The following is a 17231-nucleotide window of genomic DNA, read 5'->3' as shown; positions in this document are numbered from 1 at the left end:
CCCGTCCCTGCCCTGGTCTAACGCAAAGTCTCTCTTTTAAGGAAAAATGAATTCAGCCAATGTCACCACCACAGCTGCAGGGGTGGAAGACCTCAACATCATCCAGGTGACAATTCCAGGTATGATGGCTTGGGCAGGGGTTAGCTCCTTCTGAGACTCATTTATGCTGTTAGGTCTCCCGCGGTTGGGGGCAGCGCTGCAGCCTCTTCCTACAGGGCTTTCCAAGCAGCCTGTTCAGCATTACTTATGCTTCATGCCCAGCTGGACTCGCCACTAGTGGAGTCCTGGAGCAGGGTAGTCTGTGACGTAGAGAGCGAATCGGAACGTCTCACCCTGACCCGAACTCTTTCTGTGAAGAAGTGTGCATTAATGACTTTGAATTTTCCTTTAAAATCTTTCTAGATGATGAGAGTGAAAGACTATCAAAAGTGGAAAAGGCCCGGCAGCTGCGGGAACAAGTGAACGATCTCTTTAGCCGCAAATTCGGTGAGTCTTTGCTGGATCAGGTTGGTGAGGGTCCCCGTGGGATTGATCTAATGGGCCCAAGGCTCCTGGGTCTTCCCTAATCCAGGCTGCTCTGGGGGAACAGATGAAGGGAGGGGCTGGTGACTCTTTCCTTCCAAAAGCATTGATTTACAAACAGCTCATTTAATCCTAGCAGTAACCCTGGGAGGCAGTTGCAGCCCTTGTCTCCATTTTGTAGTTGAGGGGAATGAAGCAGACTTTCAGGGCCACTTGATGTTGGATTTGACCTCCAGGCCCATGTCCTCTCCACTGCACCAGCAAGACCCTCTCTTTAGTCACCAAAGCTTTGGTTTCTCTCATCTCTCAATGGTGATGACAATGACTCCAGATTATAGTGAGGTTCACTCTGTAATATCTTAGTTAATTGTCTTTGGCATATAAATATACAACTATATGAAATAGAGGGTCTTGTTTCAGTGACATGTCATGGTCTTTAAAAATCTGACTGAAAATTGAAGGTGATTTCTTGATGGAAAAAAACTGGATAAATTTATTTTGAGATTGTAAAAGCTTTCTGTGTGCTCTGTCCCAGGTGAAGCAATTGGCATGGGCTTTCCTGTGAAAGTTCCATACAGGAAGATAACCATCAATCCTGGCTGTGTGGTTGTCGATGGGATGCCCCCTGGGGTTGCCTTCAAAGCCCCCAGCTACCTGGAAATCAGCTCCATGAGAAGGATCCTAGATTCAGCAGAATTTATCAAATTCACTGTCATTAGGTAAGTTTCTTAGAGACTCTGATAACTGTCCTAAGGAGGATCCACAGGGAGTGGTGAGTTCTGCCAGCAAAGCTTTCTGCTTCTGGGAAGTTGAGGGAAGCTGAGCCCTTGGAAGGCATAGGGCATCCTCGCCAAGCACAGAAGCAGACCCTGTCATCGCAATTGAAGTTAACTGTTTGTGCTCCCCTCATTGCAGAGCCTGAGGCAGATAGAAAATGCAGATTAGGTTCGGCTCCTTCACATGGAACTTCTAGTCCAGGGAAATAGATAGCAGATAAGAGACTTTCCCACAAAGCAGCCCCTGCTGTGGCGGAGGAAAGGACTCCTGGGAGAAGGTGCCTGGGAGTGTCCAGGAGGACCTAAGGAGAACGGGGCTTTGCTAGAGAGGCAAGGGTCTATGGAGCAGGGAGCATTTGAGAGGAGGATAATCCTGAAGGTCCAATGGGACCAGCTGAGCCTTTGAAGAGTGATGGACCAGCAAATAATTTGTTGTTCAATTGTGTCCGACTTCCTGACCCCATTTGGGGTTTTCTTGGCATGATACCGGAATGGTTTGCCAGTTCCCTCTCTGGCTCATTTTACAGAGGAGTAAACTGAGGCAGACAGAAGGGGTTTGCCCAGGGTCACCCAACTGGTAAGTGGGGCCAGATTTGAACCAGCTGTCCTCGCCAGTACAGGGTTATAGTAACTAACCTAGGATTAGTGGGGCATCAACTGGAAATCTGGATTATGGGGAAGAGTCCCGAGCCCCTTGTATCTGTTCTGAGCAGAATGGGAGATGGGGTGGGCGAGGGTTTATGGCAAAATGCTGCTGCCAGGGCTGGCTGTAAACCCCCCCCAACCCCTATGGCCACAGCTTCTTCGATGGCTCCAGATCTTAGGACACGTTCTGGTCTGCTGGCCTCAGAATTGGCGCGCTCTGTGCCATCCTGTGCCTTTTCCTACCCCGACTCTCCTGAACACCATCAGTGTTGGCCCAGCCTCTGACCCATTGCAGACCCACTGGCAGGAATATAAGGGGCTATGGGCCTTGACCCCACCCACCGACCCCTTTCTCTACTTCTACCTGTTGTACCTGGGAACCTGACGGAGCCACTTGCTTTAGATTGTTCATGAGTGTCTTGGGTAATTATCAACTCGCAAAGTCCTTCCTTGACTTAAGTGTCTAAAGAAAGAAGAATGGAAAATGACTAGAATCACAGATTTGAATGTTGGAAGGAGCATCACTGGCCATGGTCTAATGTCTGAAAAGAACTTTATTTTACAATCTGCCCCCAAAGTGGATTTTAAGATTCTGATTGGTGATCTCCATGAGATGGGTCCCATATTCTGTTTGGGGGCGGCTCTCATTATGACCAGTTTTTTCCTGACTTCCCCTCTACATCCCCAATATTCCTAGTCCGGCCTTAGGCCTTTTCTCACTTCCACATGAATAGTCCTTGACATATGGACTATCATTCCCTGGGATTGAGCCCGGCAAAATCTGTTTGAATCTTGATTCCTTTGTCCAGCTGCTTCCATCTTTGTGTTTTATTCCCCCCAGCACATCCTGACCCCTCCTAGGCTGTCCAAACCTATGGCTGCATTGCCTCCGTCTGGCCTGCCCCTGGGAAGCACACATGTTATCCTACTGTTTCCCTTAGATCTGTAGTAACCTGGCTTTTGTCCTTAAAATGGCTCTCAGAGTAAGGTCTGGAGCTGGCATTTCTGATTGTTGGGCCTGCTTTGGGCACTAACTTCCCTACTAATCTCTGATGTCAGCCCCCAGGTTTGAGGTACTCCCTGTGGGCGCCAGAAATAAACGATGGTTGTGCTCATGGGACGTAAGCGATCGGGGGCTGACACTGACTTTGGATTGGGATCAGTAGTTGGGAGGGGGTGGTATCAGGGCAGTGATGGCGCTACTTGAGTAAATGGAGTTGGGATATGGTCAAGCCTGCAGGGAAGAAACCTAAAGCACCGTGCCTCTCTCTTTCAGACCTTTTCCAGGACTTGTCATTAATAACCGTGAGTATTTCATGAGATCCTAGGAAGGACCCTAATGAGGTTGGCATTGGGGCTTCAGCGGATCGTTGTGGGGGACACTTCCCTTGGGTCATGGTTCCTCTGACTCTGCCCTAGGATGTTGAAAGCCCTAGCCCCCAAACAGTTCTTCCTCCTCTGTACGGTGTGTGTGTTCCGATTGCTTGGGTTTTACTGGTAAGACCAGTCTGATAGCTTTGACCATCACTGCTAAGTTTAGGCAAAGACCCTAGAGAAAACACAGAAATTCATCTTGGGTGGCTGGGGCAAGGGAATGAAGGGCGGGGCTCAGCCGTCCCCACCCATCTGCACTGCAGTGCCAGCTCCTTGTTTCAGATGCTCATTTAATAGTCTAATTGATTAGACAACCCCACATGGAAAATACCGGGCCCTGTCTTACCAGTCTGGAATGCTGCAGTATGATTAGGATTAATACAGTAACTCATAAAAACTTGTAAGCTAATGGACAGCTGTGGCTTATTTGTTAGACATTGTGCCTGTTCTGAATCCGTGGCTGGTTGTTACTTAGGAAACGTTTAGTCGGCTGTCTTCACATTAAACGTCTCGGTACCTCTAATGATCCCAGTAGACTTTAGAGCCTTTGAGCAGCTGTGTGGGGACAGGGGCCCCATTTCCATTTTGGCTCGTTGAATGCCTGCATAAATGTCACGCCTCTGCCGGAGAGGGTCAAAAGTGAGACTAGATAGGAGCAGCTTTTGTGCCCTGAAGATGATTGCTCTTTTAAACTCATCCAGCCGTGTCACTTATTTTCTCAGAGTTGGTTGATCAAACCGAATCAGAAGGCCCAGTAATACAAGGTATGTGCAACAACATAAGCCATTATCCCTGCCAAGACTGTCTAAAATCCAGCTGCTCCCCCCTCCCTCCCCCAGCCGAGAGTGTCAGTTTGCTTCTTAAAATCAGCTCCCAAAGTTTGGGGTGTTAGTCTGGGTGTCCAGGAGAGACTTTTTCAGATGCTTGTGTGCTAGTGAACTGGCCTTTTAAAGTTGTAGCAGTTGCAGCATGGGGGTCCCCAGCCAGAAACTTCTTGCTGCATAATGTTGGGGAGATGCGGTGGGAAGGGGACAGGACTGAATGGGGTGCACTGATGACCTTCAGGATTGTGTCCGTTTCTGCTACCTTAAGTGTGAGGCGCGTGTTTTTTAGTGTCCATTAGGAGAGGCAGTGTCTGGGCTACCTGCAGATTGGGACCAAGTGTTGGAAACAAACCAATTGGTCACACTTTCCCCATGGTCCCCATTGCTTTCTCAGTGGTGACCAATGCAGTGAGGTTTCCATGTCGGGCTTGGGGTTCTGCTTGGTTGTCATATGGTACATTATGATGCTGAGAAGTTCTCATGAAGGAGAGAGGGGTGCTCTGTTCTGCCTGTTTTTAGATATGATTGCATCTTTGTAAAGGCACTACAACAGTCTCTGTATCATGCATGACTTCTTATCCAATAGCTATTGTAAAATCACCTTTAAAGACATTAGGGAAAAAATTGTGTTTCTTTTTTCCATGTAGAATCAGCTGATCCAGCCCAATTGGAGGTTCCTGTGACAGAAGGTATTCAGGCTTATAAGGAAGGGAATTCGTGCTCTCTGTTAATTAGGAAAAGAGGATTAGGTGTTGTCTTTGGGGGGAGAGATATTTAAGTAGAACCAAATGACTGTTTTGTTCTCTTGTTTCTGCATGAAGATTATTTGTTGATTTGCACTAATTACATTTTATAAAATTTTCTAAGATTCCTGGAAGGTTGTGTAATTTTCATTTGGACCCTTTTATTTTTTAGAAATTTTAGGGATCCTAAATGAGATAAAGTCAAAAAACTCTGGCACAAGTTGGACAGTGAATTTCTATATCCAGAACATTTTTTTCTATAAATAAATAAATATTCAAAGCAAGATAAGTTGATTGTATTGCCACAGAAACGCAGTTATTTCCTTGATGATGATAAGACTTTTGAGCATATTGACATTTTTTATGTTATATCTTGAGATTAAGTGCTTATTGTGTTGGGTGGGTTGATTTATTATGCTCTTTTCCTGACATTATTCAAGTAACTATGGTTTTTTTTCTTTTAGTAGATATAAAGGAAACGGAAGGAAGTTCTCAGATCAAACAGGAACCAGATCCAACGTGGTAGACCTCTTCATTCCTAGGGTAAATGACTTGTTATATATGGGATGAAAAAGCCCTTGGCCGGGGGTGCTCTCAGAGGGCGTGTTCACAGTCCTTTGGAGGCCGGTCCCGTTCAGCTGGAGCCTCACTTAGAACGTGCCTGAAACACAGACATGTGGCTTTATAATGTCTGTGTGTGGCTGGACCCGGGGCAGGGTTAACTGCTTCCCCTTGTAGGGGAGATGGAAGGAAGGGAGAGGTAGGCCTAGGTAGGTCCAATGGCTGAGCCAAAGCACCACTAATGCATTTCTGGGGTGAAGGGAATAATTGTGGCTTTTCCAATAAATGATTGGGGAGTCATAGTGGACTCTGCTCGGATTCCGCTAAGTTGGCGAATGCTCACAGAAATGTAACCGCATCCTCTCCCCTTCCCAAATAAAAGGTCAACGACTCCACAAGATGATAGGTCATATTCAGAGTTAGGATGGCCTGGGTCCACCCTCCCCATCAGTGCTGGCTAGGAACACAGGAGGCCGGTGTGTTTTATCCTGTAGTTTCAGTTATTTGGGGGGATGGTTCTTGGAAGTAGTGGGTCTTGGCGTAATTAATAAAAAGTAATTTAGGGATTTAGCTGGCATTTGCCGAGCATCTAGCTGTGTCTTGGACCGATTTAAGCTTGAAATGGCTGTGATAAACAAGACAGTCACAGGCTCGCTTCAAACTGTCATCTTGATGAAGGTGAAATTCCTGAAATTAAGTTAATAGATTTTTTTTTATTCCCTCTCTAGCTTAAAAGTATCAGTGGTTGAGAAGAGCTTGCCGGAACTGTTACAGCCGAAGCTGTGTAATATAATTGTATAACAGAATTACCTTCTATACAAACCTTTTTTTCTACTTTTAGATAGAAATGTCTACTTTTTCAGCAGTTCTGTGAATTGAATTAAAGAGCAGAGTGACTGTAGATTTGGAATGGCTGGTTTACTTTGGAATCTATTCTAAGGATTTTGCAGCAGTGCTGGAAAAAGGACCGGAAGAATCTCATCGGTTTTTTTTTTTGTTTGTTTGTTTGTTTGTTTTTTGTTTTCGTTTTTTTTTGTTGTTTTTTTTTTTGTTGTTGTTTTTTTTTTGTTTTTTTTACGTAATCAGCACAGACTTGAGAAATGGTGTCGTTTTCCAGCCACGGGAAGATCTCTCCAGCTGGATCCATCTCCGCTTTGCAGTGAAGAAAACGCCTTCCGACGATCGTTCAGTTCTTTAGTTTTTCTATTTGAAAAATCATTTCACTGATCTTTGGTTCCCATTTCTCCTTTAACGGCTGAGTGGACAATAGTATATGTATATTTGACTGGACTTTTTCCTACGCTATCTATCACGGTTCATGTTTTTCATAAATAAAGCCATCTGGTTCACCTGACAGTTAGTGAGAGGTCAGTATCTCAGTGTGTGGATAACAATGAGCCCTCTTCCCATTTTACTTATTTTTGTCCAAATAAAGAGTGCATGATGTATCCGAATAGTAGCACAGTTAAATCAGGTATGGAAATTTGGGCAAGCTAAGTTAAGCGCCGGAGCCTCCCTGGAGCCTGACCTGCTACGGCTGGGATGGAGTAGCGTGGGGGGAGGGCTGTTCAGCTTGGTGGGGTCTCGCCCTCGGGAGCCCCACGAGAACCAGCTCACCCGCCGCCATGCTGTCTTCTCCCCAAGGTTGCCGCCGAAGCAGCCTTCCAGAGGGGCTTCAGTGTCATGTCTAAGAGGTTTAGAAGCTAATTACGCATCCTCTGATACCTTCCCCACACTTTGTAGGAGAAACTTTAAATGTGTTGAAATTTCACAAACAAAATTGTATGATACCAGCTCTATGAAAAGCTAGAAAATGTGATGGTTTAGAGTTTTCATTAGCTTTGCCACAATATTCACAATGGAAAATTATATGACATGGTAGCAGAATAGACCTTTTAATGTGTTGCTTATATTTTACCTCAAATTAAATTGTAGATATAGGGTAATAAATAAAATTCATCCATGCCTTTCACACACTAACTCGTTTTTTTCCAAAGTGTGTTCATGATTCTCTGGGGATCTGCGGCGGGGCCGGGGCACAGACACCGCTGGGTGGGCAGGTGAGGATGTTCTGGGGGAGGGGGAAGAGCAGGGGTGGGGGCGGGTATGGTCAGCTGTCCCCCATCTAGGGTGTGTGTGCGTGGGAGGGGGGGTGTGAGGGTCACTTCCTGTGGCACCCAGCCTTGTCCACCTCTGGGGTCAGCGGCTGGGGGGGCGGCTAAAGAGAAAAGGCAGCAACCTTTGCCAGATAAAGTAGGAGAAACCCCCCTCGCCCCGGGAGCAGAGAAGCTGAGGGTTGTCCCCTTGGGGGGTGGGGGAAGCTCTCGTGGAGCCTCGATCACAGCTGGTGAGGAACCAGGCCATAGCCAGAGAGACGGGGAGACCCCGGATTATTGCCCGCCCTTCGGGCAGCGCTAGGATGATGGGGTTAGGACCCGTGTCACTTGTCCCCCAGCTGTTAGACGGGCACTCCGGGGAGGGAGGGGGGAGCGAGCCAGGAAGCCCCGGGGGTTCCCACCCCCACCCCCCCGGTTGCACGGCAGACGGTGCTGGAAGTGGCCGGAGCTCACCGCGGCCTGCGCTGGGGACTTTCTGTGGGGGGGCATTTAGGGGGAGGGGAGAAACGGGCCGGGGGGGAGGGGCAAAGAGACCCCAACCTCAGGAGCCCCGGCCCCTGGCCCAGGAAATGCGGGGAGTGGGGGCCAGCCTGGGAGCGCCGCCGTCCGCAGGACCTTGTGCTCTGGGTGCCCCCCGACCACTGCCACGGCCGCGCGCGGAGCTGCGGGAAGCAGGGGCGCCAAAGCCGGGACTCCTGGCGGAAGGCCCGGGTCACAAAGGGCCGAGAACTCTCCGGGGGGGGGGGGGTCCTGGAAGAGCCCCACGTGTGCGTCCGCCCGCTGCTTGCAGACGGAGGCCGGGGGGGCGGGGCCGGGGGGGACCCCGAGTCAGGGGCGGAGGGACGGGCGGAGGCCAAGGGCGGCGGGAGGGAAAAGGCCACGTGAGCGGGCGCGGCGCGTGTGACCGGGACGCGGAGAGAGGGCCCACGCCGGGTCTGGGGGAGGGAGGCGCGCGCGGGGCCCACGGGTCGGGACAGAGCGAGGAGGGCCCCCCGGAGTGGGGATAATTCTGGAGACGTGCGTCACACCAAACTCTCCCAGGCAAGCACCGAGCCGGGCTAAGTGACGGGGAAAGGCGGGAGAACGAAGGCGCTGGAGTCCGCGGAGGCTTCTGGGAGGAGGCGGGGAGGGCTGGGTGCCGGCGGCGGCTCCTGAGGGCGGGAGGCTCTGCGAGCGGAAGAACGGGCCAGGTCCGAGGGCCCGGGACGAGGTGACCGGGAGAAAGGCCTCGGCGGCGAGAAGGAAAGCCGGGCGGGGGCGCTTTGGGGCGCGCGGGCCAGCCCGGCTCCAGTGCCCCCGGACTTCCCCTTTGAGATGGGCAGTGGGCAGGCGGGCGGCGCCGGTCTGGAGGCCCGAGCAAAGGCTGAGGCTGATAAAGAGTCCCCAGCATGGAGAAGGTGCCCGGGACCGAGCCTCGAGGACCTCCGCGGGTAGCGGGCGTGCAACAGTCAGGCGGGGGGAGGAGGGCTGGCCGGAGGAACAAGAAGGAAGGGGATAGAGAGTCTCCGGGCTTGGAGAAAGGGGCAGCCCGGACTATCTGCTAACCGTGTCCTCCTGAGCAAGTCCCTCGATCTGTCTGCCTTGTTCCCCTCCTGTGAAATGATGGCAGCAGCTACTTCCCAGGGTTACTGTGAGAATCACGCCAGGTGACTTTTGCAAGCCTTTAGCGTGTACCCGGCACATGGTACATTCTTAATAAATACTATTTCCTTTCTTCCTTCTTTACTAAACCCAAAGACCCCAGTCACGGGGGGAAGATTGAGTATTGGGCAAAAGTTTCTGGAAGAACTAGAAAGTTATCCAGCAGAAATTAAATTTAGATCAACATCTGACACCATACACCATAATAGACTCCAAATGGATACACAATGTAAATGCAAAACAAAAAAAAGTGGAAGTTCGTAAGTGTGTGTGTGTGTGTGTGTGTGTGTGTGTCGGGGCCTCCTTCCTTTAGCTGTCTGGTAAAGCTTAGGGTTCTCTTTTCAGAAAAAAAACAAAAACAAGAACAAAAAACTTTTTTTTTTGGTAAAGAAAATTAACAATTGGGACAGCTGGGTGGCACAGTGGAGAGAGCAACCGCCCTGAAATCAGATGTGATCTCAGACACTTAACACTTCCTAACTGTGTCCCTGAACAAGTCCCGTAAACCCAATTGCCTTAATCAAAAAGAACGAAAGAAAAAGAAGATTAATAATTAAAGGAAATGCTCATTTTTAGTTGGAAGTCAATGAAAATGAAGCTGTAATCGGTTTTCCCATATAAGTTCATGAACACTCTAACATTTATCTATGAATCTTTTAAGGCTTTGTAGGTTTCAGATTAAGAAATCCTGAATTTAAAGAAGAGAGAAGATATCTTTTGCAAGTATAGATGATAGGGATTTCTTACCAAGAAAAGAGAGAGTGTGTGTGTGTGTGTGTGTGAGAGAGAGAGAGAGAGAGAATTTATGATGATCAGAAGAAAAAAAGGACAATTGATTTCATTAAGTAGAAAAGCTTTTGAACAAACAAAATCAATGAAATTAACATTCAAAGAGCAACAACTGATAGGGAAAAAAAATCTTTGCAAATTCCATATCTGATAAGAAATCTATATTTAAGATATATAGGGAACTGGTACAAATATATAAGAACAAGAACCATTCCCAATAGGTCAATGGACAAAGGACATAAACAGGAAATTGTAAAGAGAAGAAACTGAAGCTATCAATAGTCATGAAAAAAAAATGTTCTAAGAGGTTTGGCAATTGTTAATGCTGTAAAGTTACCCATGTATATATCCTGTAAATTAAAGGCTATTAAATAAAAAAAAAGAAAAAAAATGTTCTACTAATAATTGGGAAATGCAAATTAAAAAGAACTCTGAGATTCTATCTCATACCTGTCATATTGGCAAAGATTATGAAAATAAAAACAATTGTTGGCACAGATAGGAGAAGACAGAAAGAATTCATTGTTGATAGAGCTGTGAATAGGTCCAGCCATTCTGGAAAGCTAGTTGGAGCTATAGTCAAGTTCCTTAAACTGTGATTAACCTTTGAGCCAGCTAAAATACCCCTAAGAGATTAAAAAAAAGAAGAAAAGGAACCATATTTACAAGAACGTTCATAATAGTTCTTTTTGTTGTAAGAAAGACATGGAAACGAAGGCGAGGGCTCCATGAGAGAACGTCTGAACAAAATGTGATATATGAATGTAACCGTGTTATAAAAAATATTGAAAAGGATTAATTCAAAGAAAATGAAGAGGTCCTTACAAGTCTGATTCAGAATGAAGTTATACAGTGACTGCAACAGTAGAAAGAAAAATGGCGGAGAAATTTAAGAATTCCCATGAATGGAATGGCCGACCATGACTCTGTAAGACTGATCATGAAACATGCTTCCCACCTTTTGACCGAGAGATGACGGTTTATCCGTTGCTCTGTCTAATTGTCCTGTGGATAGCTGGACGGACCTTTGGGACATGATCTATTATGGGTTTTAAGCATTAAGCTCTGCAGTATTCCAGGGTCTGATACCATCCGTACACCAGGATTGACCCATAAATGGAAACAATCTCCAGAGAATGGAAGGCCTCAGAGAGGAGCAAGGACCAAGGGATTATGGGTCAGAGCCGGCTGGGCTTGAGACCAGAGCCTTTCTCCACCAAGCCCAGCAGAAGTTTCCCTCCCTCTTCACCCAAGGACTTTTGAGTCTGAAATAGAAATCTGTGGTTTCCGGACTTATGTCACCGTTTCTATGAGGGGCCGAAAAGTCAGGAGAAATAAACAGTCTGCCAGATGTTAATCATCAGCCTACGGCCTTAAGCCTGACCAGCCCATAGGTCTGAGCGGTCTTACCTACTCCTGGGGATTTTCCAGGCTTTGTTTGGGGTGCCACAATACATCCTCAGGGCCTGAAGTCATCAAGTTGGGCCAGAGGGAAGCTGACAACAATTGCTCGCTGGGCTATTCGTGGTCTTGTGGGACGGCTAAATGGTTATAACTCGTGGGCTTTAAATGCTACCTTGCTCACCCTGTATTCCACTCTGTCCCTTCTTTGTGGTCTGGGGGTCACGTTAGGTTCCTGGCCAGAGGAACACGGACAAAGTGGAAAGAGCAAGAGATTGGGAGTCAGAGGACCTGGGGTTCCAATCTCATTTCTTTCATTTCTTCCATGTGCGATCACTAAACCTCCCTGGGCCTCAGTTTCCCCCTCTGTCAAACGAGAGAGTTGGACTGACTGACCTCTGAAGTTGCTGCCATTGTAGGATTTTTTGGTACAAATTATGGCTGAAGCTGGAAAGGCTCCATTGAGAACATCAGGACTATGTGTGTCTAATGTTTAGAGACCGACATAGGTTAATTCAACAAATTCATCACTCAGTTGACCCAAGAATGATGAATTATCTACTAAAGTCCATTCAACTTAATTCAAGACACTTATTAAACATCCATTATGTTCCAGGTTCTGACAATTTCTAGAGAGATCGGCCAAGGTCCCCCTCGATTTTTCCCGTCGATTCCCCAGTCGTTTCATCTGGCTTTGTCCTCTGAGGACCTCCAGGCTTTGAATTCTGGAGCCATAGTCACATCAGCGCGACTTTTGCTCCTGGAGTGAGAGTGTCAGCATCTTGTTTCTTTGTGGCTTCCCTCAGCATCCCTATAATTTTCCAAATCAAAGCACCCTCCCTTACACCCACCCCTAGCCCCCACCCCCCAATGCTGATACATGTGTTTGAGCTCACATACCCCTCCCACTAGAATAGAAGCTCCTTGAGACCAGGACTGTCTGTACGTTTATAGCTTTATTTTCAGCATACGGCACCTTAATGAATGGTTTTTCCATCCTTGATTCAGTTGTTCAGTCTGTCCTGGGGAGGGATCCTTGCTGACCAAATCACTTTTGCTAAGAGTCTGCTGAGAAGCATAAAGGGAGGTCCCTTTTGTCCCCTTCCTGTCACAGCGTCAACGGCGTGGTCTTAGATCCATAACTAGAACTTTTGGCATTTGGGGAAGGTGGGGAAAGGAGGAGGTGGGAGGTGGCACCCAGGGTGTGGCAGTAGGGAAAGCCAGACTTCAGGAGGAGGGCATTAGTGAGACGAGACCCCCATGGTTTTCCCACGGCACATTTCCAGCATTAGCCACCTTGGTGTTTAGTCATTCAGTCATTTCTGACTCTTCATCACTCTGTGGATCATAGCAGCCAATGATGTCCATGGAGCTGTCTGCCTAATTTTTTCATCTGTATAATGGGTATTATTATACCCATTGCAAATCTACTCTTATTATTATTATACCCATTGCAAAAATCTGTTTGGCAAATCTTGGAGCTCTCTGTGTTTTGCCTCTGATGATGAGGAGGGTAAGGAGACTAGTGAGAAGGATCCCTTCTGTTAAGCAATGTCTCTGTTTAAAATATGAGAGACATTATGGATGAGACCACAGAACCAAAAAGATATTTTACACATTGATCTGTAGACATTTAGAAACTAGAAGTCGGCTGGGAGACGACTGGGGATTCTCAGAATCACCAAACAACATACCCATTGTGATCATCCGATCTTCATTTGAACCTCCCTGGGCCTCAGTTTCCCCATTTGTTGTGCTAAATGACCTCAAAGTTTCCTTCTAGATTTAAATCTCTGCTCTTATCATCCTATCACCTTTAATGAGGGAAAAACCATAATCTCCCAAGGCAGCCTGTTCCATTTGGGGATAATTCTAATTATAACATGTTTTTCCCCAAAATCAAACCTAAATTGGTCTCTTTGAAACCATTGAACTATCTTTCCTCTGGGGACAATTGGAACAAATGTACTCCATCTACCATCTGACAACTTTTTAGATCCTCACAGAAAGCTACCCACCAAGCATCCTGGTCTTTGTCATCTATCATTTTTTTTGTTTGTTTGTTTTGATGATGCAAGTCATGCACATGCAGTAAAATGGTGTGGGGTAGGGGAGAGTTTATTAAAGTAAGATGGGGTAAGCTAGAATTTATTATCAAGGAAAAAGTTCTTGGGAACAGCTCCAGGAAGGATGCCATCAAGGAGATATATAGCCAAGAAAGGAGGACCAGTCATAGAAGAAATAAGGCACACTCTTCACGGGTGCCTCACACTGGGGCATGAGTATATGGATCCTCGATCAAAAATGTAGGGGAAGGGCCCACCTAGCAGATGAGGCGGGCCTCCATGGAGTATCTACAGAACCCTATGGATGAGAGTCGTACAGGAGGAGAAAATGAAAACGAGCTCCAATGTGTTCCCCTGGAAGGAGAGCCCCCACTAGTGGATTTACATAAAAGAAAGAACCTATCAAAATCCGTGGGGATCCTGCCTCTGAAACACAATTTTCTATCTCTCTCAGCTTTGGGTCACTTGGAAATTTGACAAATACTCCTTCTATGTCTTTTTCCTATTTATTGATTTAAAAAAATGTTGAACAGCATAAGGTCAAAGGCTGATCCCTGTGGCAGTCCAGTAGGAATTTCCTTCCAAATTGGCATGGAACCTTCAAGCATTGTTTGGCAGATCCAAACTCTCTACTAGATGTTTTCTTTTTTTCCCTTCACAGTTAATTTTTAAAAAATTATTTATTGAAGTTTTTTTATTTTCAAAACATATGCAAGAATAATTTTAAATTGAAAAACCTTGTGTTCCAATTTTCCCCTATCCCCCAACCCCTTTCCCTAGATAGCATATGTTAAACATGGTAAAAATATGTTAAATCCAAAATAGGCATACATATTTATACAATTATCTTGCTACATGAGAAAAATCAGATCAAAAAGTAAAAAAGAAAATAAAATTCAAGCAAACAACAAAAAGAATAAAAATGCTATGTTGTGATTCACACTCAGTTCCCATAATCCTCTCTCTGGGTATAGATGTCCTCTTCATCACAAGATCATTGGGAACTGGCATCAATCATCTCATTGTTGGAAAGAATCACATCCATCAGAATTAATCATTGTATAATATTGATGTTGTCATGTACAATGATCTTCTGGTTCTGCTCATTTCACTTCACATTGGTTTATGTCTCTGTAGGCCTTCCTCTCTCTCTTTTTTTTTTGCTGAGGCAATTAGGGTTAAGTGACTTGTCCAGGATCACACAGCTAGGAAATATTAAGTGTCTGAGAGCAGATTTGAACTCAGGTCCTCCTGATTTCAGGGCTGGTGCTCTATCCACTGCATCATCTAGCTGCCCCCTGATCATTTTTTATAGAACAATACTATTCCATAACATTCATATACCATAACTTATTCATCCATTTTCCAGCTGATGGGCATCCACTTAGTTTCCAATTTCTTGCCACTACAAAAAGGGCTGCCATAAACATTTTTGCCATGTGGGTCCCTTTCCTTCTTTAAGATCTCTTTGGGATATAAGCCCAGTAGAAACACTGCTGGATCAAAGGGGATGCACAGTTTGATAACTTTTTGAGTATAGTTCCAAATTGCTCTCCAGAATGGTTGGATCCATTCACAGTTTCACCAACAATGTATCAGTGTCCCAGTTTTCCCATATTTCCTCCAACATTCCTCATTTTCTTTTCCTGTCAGCTTAGCCAATCTGAGAGATGTGTAGTGGTATCTCAGAGTTGTCTTAATTTGCATTTCTCTGAAAATTGTCTGTTCACATCCTTTGACCATTTATCATTTGAAGAATGGCTTGAATTCTTATACTTTTTTTTTTTTTTTGGCAGAGGCAATTGGGGTTAAGTGATTTGCCTAAGGTCACACAAAATCCTTATAAATTCTTATAAATAAAATAAATAATAAATAATAATAAAATAAATAAATAAAATTCTTATAAATTCTTATAAATCTTATAAATAAGATAAGATGTGTACAACTGACCAGGGAAAGGTATTTTATTTTGGAAAGTTAAAGAATGGTAAATTGGGTCATAGGGAAGTAGATTGACACACCCAGTCCAGGAACAGTGGCAGAACTGATTTGATCATAGTTTATGATTCTGGAACTGAAGTAGGGAAAGGAGGAGGAAGGAAAACATACACAGTCAGTTCTCTATATATTTTAGAAATGAGGCCTTTTTCAGAACCCTTGAATGTAAAAATGTTTTCCCAGTTTATTGCTTCCTTTCTAATCTTGTCTGCATTAGTTTTGTTTGTACAAAACCTTTTTGATTTAATATAATCGAAATCATCTATTTGATGTTCAATAATGATCTTTCATTCTCCTTTGGTCACAAATTCCTTCCTTCTCCACAGATCTGAGAGATAAACTATCCTATGTTCTTTGAATATCCTTATAATATCATTCTTTATGCCTAAATCATGAACCCATTTTGACCTTATCTTGGTATAAGGTGTTGGGGTGGGTTCACGCCGACTTTCTGCCATACTGGTTTCCAGTTTTCCCAGAAGATTTTGTCAATTAGTTAATTCTTATCCCAGAAGCTGAGACATCAAACACTAGATTACTATAGTCATTGATTATTGTGTCCTGTGAACCTAACCTGTTCCACTGGTCAACTATCTGTTTCTTAGCCAGTACCAAATGGTTTTGATGACCGCTGAAATTTATAAAACAGTTTTAGATCTGGCACAGCTAGACCACCTTCATTAGCATTTTTCCATTAATTCCCTTGAAATTTTTGACTTTTCTTCTAGAGAAAAGTAAAAGTAAGATTTTTACTATTTTTTCTTCTACTGGATATTTTCTAGTCCATGTTTCTTTATCTTAGATTAGTATGAAAGACTTTGCCAAATGTGTTGCTGAAATCAAAGCATAGTTTATTTACAGAATATCCCCTGACCAACTAGTCTGATTACCCTTTGGGGGGGGGGGGCGGGCGGGGAAGGAATGAGATTAGTTTGGCGTCACCTGGCACCGATCACTCTGGATTTCAGTTTGGAACTCTACATGAAAAGTGACTGAACTGTTCATACCCATTAATTCAGCAATCCCAATACTGGGCATATATGCCCCCAAAGAAGTTAAAGACAGAAACAAAATATAAAGCATATCAAAATATTCATAGTCCCATTCTGTGTGTTAGCAAAGAGCTGACAATAAAATGGGTGCTCATCCATGATGAAATGGCTAAAAGAACAAGATTATAGGAATGTAAGGGAGTATTATTGTGAAAAAAGCATGGAAAAAGCATTTATTAAGTGCTTACTGTGTGCCAAGCTCAATGCTAAATCCTGGGGATAACAAATACAAAAGCAAAGATAGTCCCTGATGTCAATGAGCTTACGTTCTAATGATCGAATTAACACAATGGGGGGGGGGCATTTTGTAGATCATATTTCTAATATATTAGTCAATATACATAGGGAAGTGGTAACTAGAGAAAGATATTTTATTTTGGAAAGTTAGAGAATGGTAAATTGGGTCATAGGGAAGTAGATTGACACACCCAATCCAGGAACAGTGACAGAATTGATTTGATCATAGTCTATGATTCCATTACCGGTGTAGGGAAAGGGGGAGGAAAGTTAAAGCCTCAGAGCAGTTAGCAAGGGTATGAAAAAGATGAATGGAAAATTCAGAGAAATAAGGGAAGATAAGATGTGTACAACTGACTAGGGAAAGGTATTTTATTTTGGAAAGTTAAAGAATGGTAAATTGGGCCATAGGGAAGTAGATTGACACACCCAGTCCAGGAACAGTGACAGAATTGAGTTGATCATAGTTTATGATTCTGGAACTG

The 17231-nt window shown here is 44.9% G+C and overlaps 1 protein-coding gene across 19 annotated transcripts in view; it reads left to right on the top strand.

Annotated features, from left to right (window-relative positions):
* Positions 1-7425, top strand: part of GTF2I (general transcription factor IIi) — an 85508-nt gene extending 78083 nt beyond the window's left edge. For 8 of the 19 annotated variants that reach the window (XM_031967925.1, XM_031967921.1, XM_031967917.1 and 5 more), the window contains 8 exons: positions 42-119; positions 403-486; positions 1058-1241; positions 3220-3248; positions 4040-4081; positions 4789-4830; positions 5349-5427; positions 6174-6346. In XM_031967925.1, the coding sequence (XP_031823785.1) occupies positions 42-119; positions 403-486; positions 1058-1241; positions 3220-3248; positions 4040-4081; positions 4789-4830; positions 5349-5410 (521 nt within the window). In that variant the 3' untranslated portion in view covers positions 5411-5427; positions 6174-6346. Of the gene's footprint in view, positions 1-41; positions 120-402; positions 487-1057; positions 1242-3219; positions 3249-4039; positions 4082-4788; positions 4831-5348; positions 5428-6173; positions 6490-6531 lie in introns of those variants that run through there. The other 11 variants (XM_031967929.1, XM_031967926.1, XM_031967928.1 and 8 more) reach the window with 5 other exon arrangements.
* Positions 7426-17231: the final 9806 nt, after the last annotated feature.

This window comes from Sarcophilus harrisii, chromosome 4 (genome assembly GCF_902635505.1).
Source record: "Sarcophilus harrisii chromosome 4, mSarHar1.11, whole genome shotgun sequence".
In the NCBI taxonomy this organism is placed as follows: domain Eukaryota; kingdom Metazoa; phylum Chordata; class Mammalia; order Dasyuromorphia; family Dasyuridae; genus Sarcophilus; species Sarcophilus harrisii.
This window is presented reverse-complemented; position numbering and strand designations above follow the sequence as displayed.